Below are 13,499 nucleotides of genomic sequence, written 5' to 3' on the forward strand. Positions count from 1 at the left end.
GGCTTGCGACTCCAAACCGTTAACACTTCTTCCTGAAGTGGGCGTAGATGCCATAAGGCCCACGGAACTGCCTCCGCAGATGCTGACATGTGGCCTAACATCCTCATGAGAACCATGATAGACACCCGTCTGGGTGGAAGTAGAAACTCTACCACTTTTATTACTCTGTCTTTCCTCTGTGGCGACAGGAACAGGATCATCCGCTGTGAGTCGATCACAAACCCTAGGAATGTTCTCGTGGTGGATGGGATCAACTGTGACTTGTCCCAGTTTAAAGCCAACCTAGAGTCTGCAGAGTGTGGAAAACTTGCTGAGGGTGAGTCTGCAGGACGACTGCGGAGGCGGCTTATAGCAGCCAGTCGTCTAAATAGGGGACGACCTCTAACCCTAGAAGCCTTAAATGCACGACAACAGGAGCCGCCACCATTGTAAAGGTGTGCGGGGCAAAGGAGATGCCGAAGGGCAACACAGCAAATTGGTAGTGCTTCACTACACCGCCTATGGTCACCGCAACTCTGAGGTATTTTTTGCGCGCTGGATAGATGGGAACATGAAGGTAAGCATCCTTCAGATCTATCGTCACTTTCATATCTCCTGGTTTCAGGATGTTTAGAACTGAACGAATGGTTTCCATCCGGAAACACTTCTTTTTGATAAAAAGGTTTAAATAGCGTAGGTCGATGATCATACGCCAATCCCCTGATGGCTTTGGGACCAGAAAAATAGGAGAATAAACTCCCCGACCTTGCTCGCGCGGCGGAAGTTCCTCCAGTGCCCCCTTTTGTACGTAGTGCCGTACCGAATCCTCCAGGACTAACTGCCTGTTGGGAGTCAAAACTCTTGTCAGGATGAACCTCTCCTGAGGTAGAGAAATAAAGTCGATCTTGTAGCCTGATGCTATGACCTCTAACACCCACGGGTCTGGAATTTTTTTATTCCAAAAAACTTGAAATAAACTTAAACGACCTCCCACTGGAGGATTGAACTGAGGGTTTGGGGCTAGAACAGCGGCTGGGGACGGGAAGCTGTCAGGCTGCTGAGAGTCATGGTTCAGCCCTGCGGTTTCCACGACCGCGACCTCTTATTTCCTTCAGGGCGCCTCTGGGTCCTGTCTCCCCTCTGGAACCTTGCTGGTATACCTCTTCCTCGACCCCGAAAGGACTGTTGAGGAAGGGACTTCCCCTTTTTATCAGCGAGGTCCTCCATTAAGCGATCCAGCTCAGAACCGAATAGCCTACCCGGCTCATAGGGAAGGGAGCAGAGGTTGAATTTCGACGTGTTGTCTGCTGCCCATGGCTTCAACCAAAGAGGACGTCTGCTGGCCGAAGAAAGTGCTATAGATTTAGCCGCTAATTTTAGCTGCTGCTGGGATGCGTCAGGCAAAAAATCTATCCCCTACAAAAGAGTCTTGATCTGGTCTAGGATATCGTCTCTGGCAACCCCAGAATCCAGATCAGACTGGATTCTGAGTGTGCGGGCGCGGACGAAATTTGAGACTTCACTGGCGGCAATAGCCACAGAGGCAGAGGCGGCAGCAGCAGTGTAGTTACGTCTGAGCGAGCATTCTGCTCATCTGTCTAGGGGTACTTTTAAATTACTTCCATCGTCAGAGGGAACTAAAGTTCTCCTAGAGAGCTTAGATATTGCCATATCCACTTTAGGAGGCGGAAACCAACCTTGCGAATCTTCCTCCTGCAGGGGAAACATTAATTTAAATCTTTTTGTCAGGACCGGACCTTTTTCCGGGTGTTTCCATTCAATGGCCATCAGTTTTTTCAAAGACTCGTCCATTTTGAAGGCCCTTGGCCCCCTAGAGGTGGATTGTGGAGCTTCCCCATGCTCAACATCCTGGTCCCTTGACCTGATGGAGCGTAATAAGTTTTTTTGGCCGGAAAAAGAAAGGCCGCGTCCTCTTCAGAGGAAGAATTATCTTCTATGGACACGACGTCCTGAGAGAGACCTGTCTAGGTCTCTTGTTAGAGACTGCACCTTTTATCTGTGCGATGGAGATGTCCATGATTGAATTCTTTCATCCAGGAGAACATCTCCACCACAGTAGGCTCTGGATTCGCTGGTCTGGGTCGACAACCTGGGCAGCGGTGGAACTCATATCCATCAGGTAAGGGGGTGCTACAGTTGGAACAAGACAGATGTCTCTGCTTGTGCATAGACTTCCCTAGGAATAATAATAAGCCTATTAATATTAGGTGCAATTCAACTCGCATTAGGAAAAAAATGACCTCCACCTTACCAAAAGAGGGCATAGAAGGATCTGGATTAATCGACATGCTGGAGAGAGACAAAAACACCACTCGATCCACAGACGTCAGTTTCACACAAGACTGAGTGCAACTCTGACCTCTAGCACCTGGAGGTTTAAATAAGGCGATAGGGCACGCCCCAACCCCCTGGAAGTAAACTAATTATTTGTTGGATTCTTATCAAACTAAAGATACCCCAATGTAACACCCTGTGCCGCTGAGGGTAAGAACACCAGCGGACTCAGCTTCTATTTTTGTTTTCAGAGCGCACGAATGGCGTCCGAGACCGGAAGTGATGCGAATGATGCACTTTCGGTCTCGCGAGAATGGCAGAGGGAGACAGAGTATGAGCGAACGCTGCACTAGCGCCCGATAAGAGCAGGGTAAGTACTATAAGCACCGGAGGGGGAAGGAGAAGGAGAAGAAAAACTGAAGCGGACGGTCCTCCGCTATCCTGGCCGGGATCCATTGTCTGCAGCAGCAGGCACCGGACCTGTAAAACAAAACAACAATGTAAACCAAATCTAAATATAATCAACCCTACAAGGGGAAACTCCAAAGGGAGTTTGGCCTGTCCATTTCCAGTCCACAGGACAGAAAAAAAGCAACCCCGTCCAGACAAGGGGTGGGTTATATAGGGGTGGCATCAATTAATTAATTAATGATACTTGGCAGAGATTTTTTTGTTCAATAAAAATTCTGCCTGTCATGACCAGCTTCACAGGGGCAAATCCCCCACTTGTGCTGCTGGTTAGGAGGAAGGGGAATAGTCTGGGCACCACCGGCTACTTAATCCTTATTACTGTGAACTTGTCCTGTAGAGGAGAGATGAACTGTATTTTTGTAGATCGGGCCTACAGGAGGCCCTGAAGGATTGGTGTCATAGATCAGCAGATTTTTTATTGCTGCCCCTTTTCTTGAATGGTGAGCCTTTTCTTTTGTATCTAAATCTTCTTTGTTGTTGGAAAATCTAAAAACCTTTTTAAATATGGAAATTTAGCTCCTTTTCTCTCATTCAGGGCTTTCAATATCTAGTCCAACTGTGGATCGAACCTGTGCCCTGGATGAAAGGACAGGTTACAGAAATGTATTTGTTTATTTATTTTTCTAAAATATCCCCAGGCCATTGTTTGATCCATAAAGAACATCTGAGAGTTGGACAGGGCCACAGCCCTGGAGCAGAACCTCTCACATTCTAAGGCCCCATGCACACGGCCGTGTTTCACAGCCGTGTGCGGGCCGTGGAACCGCGGCCTGGATCCCTCCTGAGAGCAGGAGCGCACGGCGTCACTGGTTGCTATGACGCCGTGCGCTCCCTGCTGCCGGCACAGTACAGTAATACACTGGTATAGATCATACCAGTGTATTACTGTATTGCGGCGGCAGCAGGGAGCGCACGGCGTCAAAGCAACCAGTGACGCCGTGCGCTCCTGCTCTCAGGAGGGATCCAGGCCGCGGTTCCACGGCCCGCACACGGCTGTGAAACACGGCCGTGTGCATGGGGCCTAAAAGGGGCATCATAGAGGAATTCTGAAGCTGCCTTGAGTAGGAGGAAAATAGAATACTATAGCTCTTGGACTTTATTTTTATTTTTTGTAAGTTCAAAGTTCATGTAATGTGTCCTTCTGAAGGAGAAACAACTCCTCTTGGTCATCTGAGTCTAAGTCATCAGATTATTCAGATGCATAGAGACCTCAGAGGATAATGGCTGCGGAGATGAATCACGTGACCCTTTCCTCGGTCTCTTATATTTATGTGCAGGTTGAATCTCCTCAAACACAGAGTTTAGTTTGCTTTTAAACCAAGAAATCCTGGAGCAGAACAGACAGAGGAGACCTTGTCAGGAGACTGACACTGTAGGCAGACTTCAGGTGTGAGCCTGGTTTTACTTCTCCTTTTCCTGCTGAGAGGAAGGCATCTATATGAAAGAGAAAATAACATCAGAATGTGTTTTAGTAGCTAGAATACTTAGGAAACAAAGGGTTAATCAATGCTGCATACTCTGCTACAGCAGATTAACACATATACAGCACTAAAAGTGCTGTATATGTGTTAAAAAATATGTAGTAGTTAAGTCTGCATACACCTTAATTCTGCAAATAGCCTTGGTATTTGAGCTCTATAAGCAGACATATAATACTCGACAGGAAGGAGTTAATTCTTCAGGTATAACTCTGCAAACAGCAATGGAGCTTGTGTTCTATAAGCAGACATATAATACTGACAGCTTCAATTCCAGTAGAAAGGCTCAGTAAGGAGGCAGAAAACTGCATCTTGCAAAGGGTTAACCCCTGAGAAGTACCTGCGAGCTCCAGCAGACAGTCAGGACAGAAGGGCAATAAGACTTGAGACAAGCCATCACAGGTCGGCGGCCATACTGGAAAGCGCCCGACTGTATAGGGAGGGTGCTCAGGGACTGATGGTCCTCCCCCCTCCCCCCTTTTCCCCTTAGGGGGATTTAGGAATCTGGCCCCATCTCAGTAATGGTTAAGTAGGTTGCAGATTAGGGTCATTAAGGGTTAATTCACTGGGGATCCTCCTTAGGGCCCTTTCACACCTGCGTTATAGTCTTCCGGCATAGAGTTCCGTCGTCGGGGCTCTATGCCGGAAGAATACTGATCAGGATTATCCTAATGCATTCTGAATGGACAGTCCGTCCTTCAGGATGCATCAGGATGTCTTCCATTCCGGAACGGAACGTTTTTTGGCCGCAGCAAATAGCGCAGCATGCTGCGCTTTTTGCTCCGGCCAAAAATCCGGAACACTTGCCGCAAGGCCGGATCCGGAATGAATGCCCATTGAAAGGCATTGATCCGGATCCGGCCTTAAGCTAAACGTCGTTTCGGCGCATTGCCGGATGCGACGTTTAGCTTTTTCTCAATGGTTACCATGGCTGCCGGGACGCTAAAGTCCTGGCAGCCATGGTAAACTGTAGTGGGGAGCGGGGAGCAGCATACTTACCATCCGTGCGGCTCCCGGGGCGCTCCAGAGTGACGTCAGGGCGCCCCAGGCGCATGGATGACGTGATCGCATGGATCACATGATCCATGCGCATGGGGCGCTCTGACGTCATTCTGGAGCGCCCCGGGAGCCGCACGGACTGTAAGTATGCCGCTCCCCCGCTCCCCACTACTACTATGGCAACCAGGACTTTAATAGCGTCCTGGGTGCCATAGTAACACTGAAAGCATTTTGAAGACGGATCCGTCTTCAAATGCTTTCAGTACACTTGCGTTTTTCCGGATCCGGCGTGTAATTCCGGCAAGTGGAGTACACGCCGGATCCGGACAACGCAAGTGTGAAAGAGGCCTTAGACAGGATAGGGGCGGTGCAGCAAATCCTGAAGGTCACATATACCTCCTCTCTGTTCTGGTCACTTCCTCTTGCAAGTGGAAGCAGATTGGTGTGGTATGTACCCTTTTGCTCTGTCCACACCAGGCGTGTGAGAAGAAGAGGGCCTTCAGAGCGCTGCAGCGTGAGCTGCGGTCCCTGCAAGACCTTCACCGGTGCGGCTGGAGCGTTAGAGAGGAGCTGGAGGGGGCCAAAAAGAGCTTGAAAAGGCTAATCGTCTTCCGTTCCAAAGTGGAAAACCTGGATATGGATGAGAAGTGTAACTCGTTCTTTTTCAGGAAACTCCGCGCCGGCCACGCGCCCCTGAACGAACTTCGAGACAAAGACGGCAACATGCGTTCGGGGAAGGAGGAAGTAATGGGAGTCGTCACAGACTACTACAGCGACCTCTACTCCCTGAGGAACACCGACCAGAAGGCCGCCGATAAATTCCTGTCAGGTATCACTAACCATCTTAATCCAGCAGGTGCAGATGCCATGGATGACCCTCTGACGGTGGGGGAGGTGCTCTCTGCAGCTAGATCCTTTAGGTCCGGCAGGACCCCGGGCAGTGACGGCCTCCCAGCAGAGCTCTATGTAGCGCTGGGGGACCTGATCTGTCCGGACCTGTTGGAACTCTATGAGGAGATGGTGGTGGAGGGTACAATGCCCCCATCCTTGAGGGAAGGAATGATCACGATCCTGTATAAGTGGAAGGGGGAGAGATGTGACCTGAAAAACTGGCGTCCCATCTCTCTCCTGAACGTGGACGACAAGATCCTCGCCAAGGTACTGGGCAACCGGCTAAAGGTCGTCATCGGCGGAATCGTCCACCCGGACCAGACCTGCGGCATCCCCAGCCGCAGGATCGCAGACAGCCTCGCTCTTGTGAGAGACACGGTGCACTACATCCAGGACCGCCGTGTTCATGCCGCCCTGGTCAGCCTGGACTAGGAGAAGGCATTCGACCGGGTCTCTCACGAGTTTATGGGCAAGGCGCTGCGCAGGCTAGGTCTAGGCAGGAGGTTCTGTTCTTTTGTTGACCTAATGTACCTTGATATTTGCAGCACGGTGTTGGTGAACGGTTGGAAGACTGACCCCTTCCCTGTCCTCTCTGGGGTCAGGCAAGGCTGCCCTCTTTCACCTCTCCTTTTTGTTTGTGTTATAGAATCCTTCGAGGAGGCTATCCGACAGAATGGGGAGATCAGAGGGATCACCGCACCAAGACCTGGACACTACGAGGTCAAGTGCTCGCTGTACATGAACGACGTGACCATCTTCTGCGCCGACCGGCATTCGGTGACTGCACTCGTCCAGACCTGCGAGGAGTTCGGACAAGCTTCAGGGGCCAAAGTCAACTGCGGCAAGTCAGAAGCCATGCTCTTCGGGGACTGGCAACTGGCCTCTTCTGCCCCCTTCCCATTTACCACCAAATCGGGCTTCATCAAAATTCTGGGAGTCTGGTTCGGGAAGGAAGGCGCAGCCCTCAAGTCTTGGGAAGAACGCTTGGCCAAGGTGAATCAAAGAATTGGACTGTGGAGCCTTAGACACCTCACGATCGAAGGGAAAGCACTCGTCCTGCGTAATGAAGTTCTGCCCGTGCTACAGTACACCGCACAGGCATGGCCCCTTCTTGCCACCGTTTCCAGGGCCATCACCAGGACAGTGTTTCGCTTCATCTGGGGATCTAAGATGGACAGAGTGAAACGAGCCATCATGTACAAAGAGCCCCGCAAGGGCGGAAAGGGCATACCGGACCTGCCCCCTTTACTGCGGATCGCCTTTGTTTGTGACAGCGTTCGTCGGACTCTGAGAACTGCTAACGGCTCTGCGGGCAAGGCTATGTCTCGCTTTTTCCTCCTGCCCCTCTGGAGGGGACTGGGCTGGGACAAGTGGGACAGCTCCATACCTTACAACTGGCTTGCTCCCTGGTTCTACGGGGACGTCGTTAGGTTTGTGAGGGAACACCAGTTGGAGGGCCTCAAACCCGACTTGTGGAAGCCAAAAACTATCCACAAACTCATCAGAGCAAAGGACATGGTGGAGTCAATTCCAGGGATCCAGGACGACACCGTAGAGACAGTTTGGACTAATGTGTCGTCAAACAGGTTGACCAACGGGCATAAGGACTTGTCATGGATGGCCATTCAGGGCGGACTGCCCATCCGGTCATTCATGCATGCCCACAATCTGTGCAAAACCAGGTACTGCCCCAGGTGCCCTTTCGTGGAGGAAACATCTTATCACCTGTTTTGGGAGTGCCCCTTTGCACAGCGCCTGTTGGACACCCTGGAACATGAACTCAAAGACTCTGTACCCAGAAAACAGCCTGCAATGCACTTCGGTGCTGTATGGACTATTTCCTGGGATTCATACTGTTGGAGCCATCCAGGAGGCCTGGCGCCTTATGAACTGTTTTAAGGACGCTATTTGGTTTGCTAGGAACCGGCTCATCCTCAGGAGGGAGAACAAGTCCGTCCTGGACTGCCGCAGACTTATCCATAGTCTGTTGCGGGACTACAACATCTCGGACGTTGACTAAGAAGAAGAGGACTAAACCCCTCTCCTTCCCCCTCTCCCCCCGTTTGCATTTGTCCTCTCAATAAAGCTTTGGGCATGTGATTCCCCCTCCCTACCCCCTCCTTCCCACTTCCTCTTCCCTCATCACTGTCTAAATCAGGGGCGTAGCTAGAAATGCATGGGCCCCATAGCAAAAAAAAATTATGGGCCCCCCCCACATATCTATCAGACCTCCCACCACCCCTTCCAGAGCTCCCACCCAAACACCCATCCTAGATCTCCCACCGCCCTGAGCAGTTTCACACTTGCGGCAGGACGGATCCGACATGGTGAACAGCCTGTCGGATCCGTCCTGCCGCAAGTGTGAAACTGCTCAGGGCGGTGGGAGACTGAGCTGAGGACTGGACTGGACTCTGGAGTGACTGTGAGGTGGGTTCCCCTCTCTCACTTTCTCTGAGTCTGATCTGACAGCTGCGCCGCCGCCGCCTGCTCTACTCAGCCAGACAGTCCAGACTGGTTTTGGGCAGTCACTGTCAGATTAGCATATCAACCGCATAGCCCCGAATCTGACTGGCGCCAGTGCGGCCGGTGGGACCCTCCCTAGTCCATCCACTCTCCACTCCACAACAGGTAACCCCCCCGTCCCCGTCCCCGCCCCCTCTACCTCCTGAATCCGCCTCCTGAGTCCTCCTCCCTCTAGTTACTAGGACTCTAGGAGGTGGAGCCGGAGGAAATATTTCCTGCAGGCTGCACGCAATGCGGCAGTGGTGCCAGCATGGCTCCGCCTCCGCTACGCCCCCGTTCCGGCCCCCTCCACGGCTCCACCGCCTACCTCATGTCATGTAGGCCCGCCTGCTCCTACTACAGCTCCTCCTTCCTGTTGGCTTCCTTCCCCCCAGCCAGGCCCGAGCCGCGGACTGCCTGATCACCGCCCCCACTACACTAGGGTGACCACATTTCCAAACTGCCATTCAGGGACACCCGCCCCGGCCCCCCCGCACCCATGTCCACTCCCCAAAAAATATGAATACAGCGCCATCAAAGGTGGGCGATAGGAAAACCTAAGATAATTGTCACATCAAAGAGCATAAAAACCTCTGCGCCATCCCGTACAATACAGTATAACCCCTGCACCATCCCGTACAATATACAGTATAACCCCTGCACCATCCCGTACAATATACAGTATAACCCCTGCACCATCCCGTACAATATACAGTATAGTCCTCTCTGTTATCACTGGACATTGCTCTCCATATAAAAACCATACAGGGAAAAAATCTCATTGATCCAGAGAACTTACATAGAAAAACTAATAACCAAGAGGCTAAACAAAACCCTGTTTCTGACCCTTATGTTAAAACATAACTTTCATTTGATTGCTCTAATACCTAAAGGAAAAATTTTTTTTTTTTAAAAAGCTGCTGTTTCTCTAGATGACCTTATGTTGATAGTAGTGGTAATAGAGTCTCAAGGGTCTATAAGGCTGGGTTCCCACTTGAGCGTTTTACAGCGCATTCAAACGCGCTGTAAAACGCTCAACACATGAAAACCAATGCTTCCCTATGGCCCTGGTTCACACTTGAGCGTTTTACAGCGTCCTACGCTCAAAAAAGTTCTTGAGCTTCTTTGGGGCGTTTTGACGCGCGTTTGTGGCCATAGGACACTGCAGTCAATCACACAAACGCGCGTCAAACGCGCGTTTACTATTGCAAAAAACGCGCGTAAAAACGTGCGACAAAAACGCGCGTTAAACGCGCATATAGAATGCGCTCAAGTGTGAACCCAGCCTAAAAGCAGCTACACTATTTTTGCAAACCTTTGAGACTCTATTAACACTACTATCAACATAAGGTCATCTAAAGAAACAGTAGGTTTAAAAAAAAAAAAAATCCTTTAGGTGTTAAAGGGAACCTGTCACCGGGATTTTGTGTATACAGCTGAGGACATGGGTTGCTAGATGGGCGCTAGCACATCCGCAATACCCAGTCCCCATAGCTCTGTGTGCTTTTATTGTGTCAAAAAAACGATTTGATACATATGCAAATTAACCTGAGATGAGTCCTGTATGTGAGATGAGTCAGGGACAGGACTCATCTCAGGTTAATTTGCATATGTATTAAATCGTTTTTTTTTACACAATAAAAGCACACAGAGCTATGGGGACTGGATATTGCGGATGTGCTAGCGGCCATCTAGTAACCCATGTCCTCAGCTCTATACACAAAATCCCAGTGACAGGTTCCCTTTAAAACATAACTTTCATTAGATTGCTCTAACATCTAAACGGAAAAAAAAAAAAAGAATAAAAAAAAAATGCTTTTTCTCTAGATGACCTTATGTTGATAGTAGTGTTAATAGACTCTCAAAAAAATGAGTGTAAAAATAGTGTAGCTGCTTTTATAGACCCCTGAGACTCTATTACCACTACTATAAGGTCATCTAGAGAAACAGCAGCTTTTTAAAATGATTTTTCCCCATTAGGTGTTAAAGCAATCAAATGAAAGTTATGTTTTAACATAAGGGTCAGAAGCAGGTTTCTTTTAGCCTCTGTCTTGGCTATTAGTTTTTCAATTCATAAAGCTCCACATGGAGCTCCCACCCAGCAGTAGTTAGAAGCCTGCAGGACACTTCACCTTGTCACATCACCTGGGCACATGGTGATGGCTCCATTCCTATGCTGTCCCTGGCACTTCATCAGCAGCAGGGGTGGCGCGCTTCCTGTCTTCATAATAACTGAAAAGGAAGCTACTGCTGCTGTGTTCAGCTCCCGAGAGGAGGGGGTGTGAGAGGATCACCAATAGCAGGGCAGCCAGCTGAGACTGGCCAATCAGCAGCCTCCTCCCTTATAACAGAGCTCTGTAATGTACAGAGCTCTGTTATTGGAGATTTCAGGCATCAGCTGTATTGCTCGCTCTGCTGCCTGCATTGCCGCACATTGTAAACCTCAAGTCGGCTTGATTAGGGTGTGCCCAGGCACACCTGGCACACCCCGTGCGCACGCCTATGGTTGCAGACTGGCAGGCAGTTGATTCCGGGACTCTCTATTGTCCCGGTTTGAAGGCTCCCGGGACACGGGACAAAAACGTAAATTACGGGACGATCCCGGGCAAACCGGGACACGTGGTCACACTATACTACACTGGGCGGGCGGTCGGGCCTGGCTGGCTGCCTGCCTGTGTGTCCTGTATTAATAAATAAAAAAATTAAAAAATGATGCGGTCCGGACAGGCCCCCAGTAGCGTAGGGCCCCATAGCCACTGCTATGGTTGCTATGGCGATCCCTAGCCACTGGTCTAAATGCTTTGTTGGAAGGTTTTGTGATTGAATAGGTATGCTAGTGTAGCATTCATTGCGATGTATAGTGTAGGTTAGCCTGTACTTTACATAACAATGCCATGCTCGCAAAGACGATTGTAAGTAATTTTTTATGTACTGATTCGTGGCCTGTGCTGCGTCACAGTACTAAAGTATGTATGTATGACGACTGATTGTAATAAAGGTGTTTCAATCAATTTGCTCTGTCCACACCAAGATGCCGCAGGAGGTGCTGCCCTTAAGGAAGCCTCCTGGCGAGTTTCTTTAGGAGGGTGAGGGTTAGCTGCGCTCAGTTTTGAGCAGTCTCAGCTCTCCCCTGACATCCTCCTCCCCTGTGCCTGATTTTGTGCCAAGTGTGGAGCTGCTGCAGCATGCGTGCAGCTCCAGCGCTTCAGCGGGGGGGGGGGGAGGGGGGGATGCAGTGGTCTGCTAGGCGTACCCGTTCCCCCCCGCCCGACTTGGTCATAATTCCCCAGCTGCCCACTCCCTCGGGCATGTCTAGTGCGAGGTGCGCGCCATTTTTCCGGCCCAGCCTAGGGAAGTTTTGCAGCACTGTGCCGGGGCTCCGCCCCTCCCCTGCAGCGCTTCTGGTATGTGGGTGTTGGGCAGCGCATGCCAGGCAGGATTGTTAGACATGAGGGGAGGGAAGGGTCCCTCACTCACTGATGAAGTCCACCCCCCTCCACACCACCTCCATTGTAGCCTATTGTGCCACCCCCCGCTAATGTGGGGCAGCATGAAGGGGTCACCGAGGGGTCAATAATTCAAGCAGGACCCCTTCAGCGCTAATGTTGCAAGCTAGAGTGCTGGGCCTGGCCCCGCCCCCTTCCCCTGCAGCGCTTACATGGCGCCGCTTGGCAGGCAAGTTCGTTTGTTACTCTGAGGCCCCGGGAGAGATCTTTGCCCACCCCTGGAATCCCCAAACCCCCCCTCCCTTCTCCATCCCGGATTACAATGTCGCCACTAAAATAATATTGCCTCAAAGGGGAGTTACTTCCCCCCGCTTCTGTGGTCAGTGCCCCTTTAGTACTGTGGGGTGATCGGGGTCTCTGTTGGAGCATGTTATGGTGCCTCCCCATCCCCCCTTTTTTCTCGCCATGCCTGATGCATTGCAACTGCGCCTATAGGCTTGCCTCGGGTAAAATAAATAATAAACAAACAAAGAAAGCGGCAAAGCCCCTCTGTCAGTGTCAGACGTCTGTTGCTCCCCGGCATGTAAGCACGACTTCCCCCCTTTAAAGGGATTCCTACGGTGGTCGTCACAAGTAGTGGAAAGAGTAATTAATTTGTATGGTGTAGAAATCTTGTTGAGTTCAGAATGGGTCGTATGTTAGTCGCCAGTTCTTTATTTTGTCTATGCGTTAGCCCACACGATCCATGTAACTGTTCTTGGTCCCACCGGTCTTTCGGCAGGTCTTCTTGCAGCTAGTTTAGCTCAGTCCTTCTGGGTGTCCTACCGTTTTCCCTTACAGCTTGGAGTGTAGGAGTTTACTTGTCCTAACTGGATCGTATTTCTCCTTTAATGCAGCAGTTATACAGTATAAATAAAAAATAAAAATAAAAAAAATGAACATAGAGTATTAGGGAGCTGTATATTCGGATGCTTTCATGTGTAAATTAGTACTGCCTGTTCTGCTCCTATCTGCGGGCACTAGGCCGTGAGTATATATATAAAAAAAAAGTGTTCTATTTGGACTTTCAACAATGACATATAGGACATGGTTAGTACACATATACGGAGGCGCAGTAGTAATAATCCCTCTAGCATTCAGCTCTATAGCCCGTGGCTATGGACCTTCCTTTAATGTAAATGGTTGTGAGTTCATATCATCACAGCCGCAATTACGATTTTCTCTTACTGCAGTCTATGGTACTGGTCCCCCGGAATGGTTGATAACTGGGCACTTCGGCTGAGCTTCTAACTAGTGATGAGCGAACTTCTGTTTTAAGTTCGGCGTCTAAAGTTCGGCTTCCGGTTAGCGGAGAATCCCGATATGGTTCCCGATATGGATTCCGACTTCCGTTGTGGTCCGTGTTAGCGGAATCAATAATCGGCCATTATTGATTCCG

At 50.2% G+C, this 13,499-nt stretch overlaps 1 protein-coding gene across 1 annotated transcript; it reads left to right on the plus strand.

Moving 5' to 3' along the window:
* Window positions 1–550: 550 nt before the first annotated feature.
* On the plus strand, window positions 551–8,245 carry LOC122942017. The gene is made up of 3 exons (XM_044299512.1): window positions 551–556; window positions 5,700–6,051; window positions 6,760–8,245. The coding sequence occupies exons 1-3, from the start codon at window positions 551–553 to the stop codon at window positions 8,010–8,012; spliced, it is 1,611 nt and encodes a 536-aa protein (XP_044155447.1). The 3' UTR covers window positions 8,013–8,245.
* The last annotated feature ends 5,254 nt before the right edge of the window (window positions 8,246–13,499 follow it).

This window comes from Bufo gargarizans, chromosome 6 (assembly GCF_014858855.1).
Source record: "Bufo gargarizans isolate SCDJY-AF-19 chromosome 6, ASM1485885v1, whole genome shotgun sequence".
Classification (NCBI taxonomy): domain Eukaryota; kingdom Metazoa; phylum Chordata; class Amphibia; order Anura; family Bufonidae; genus Bufo; species Bufo gargarizans.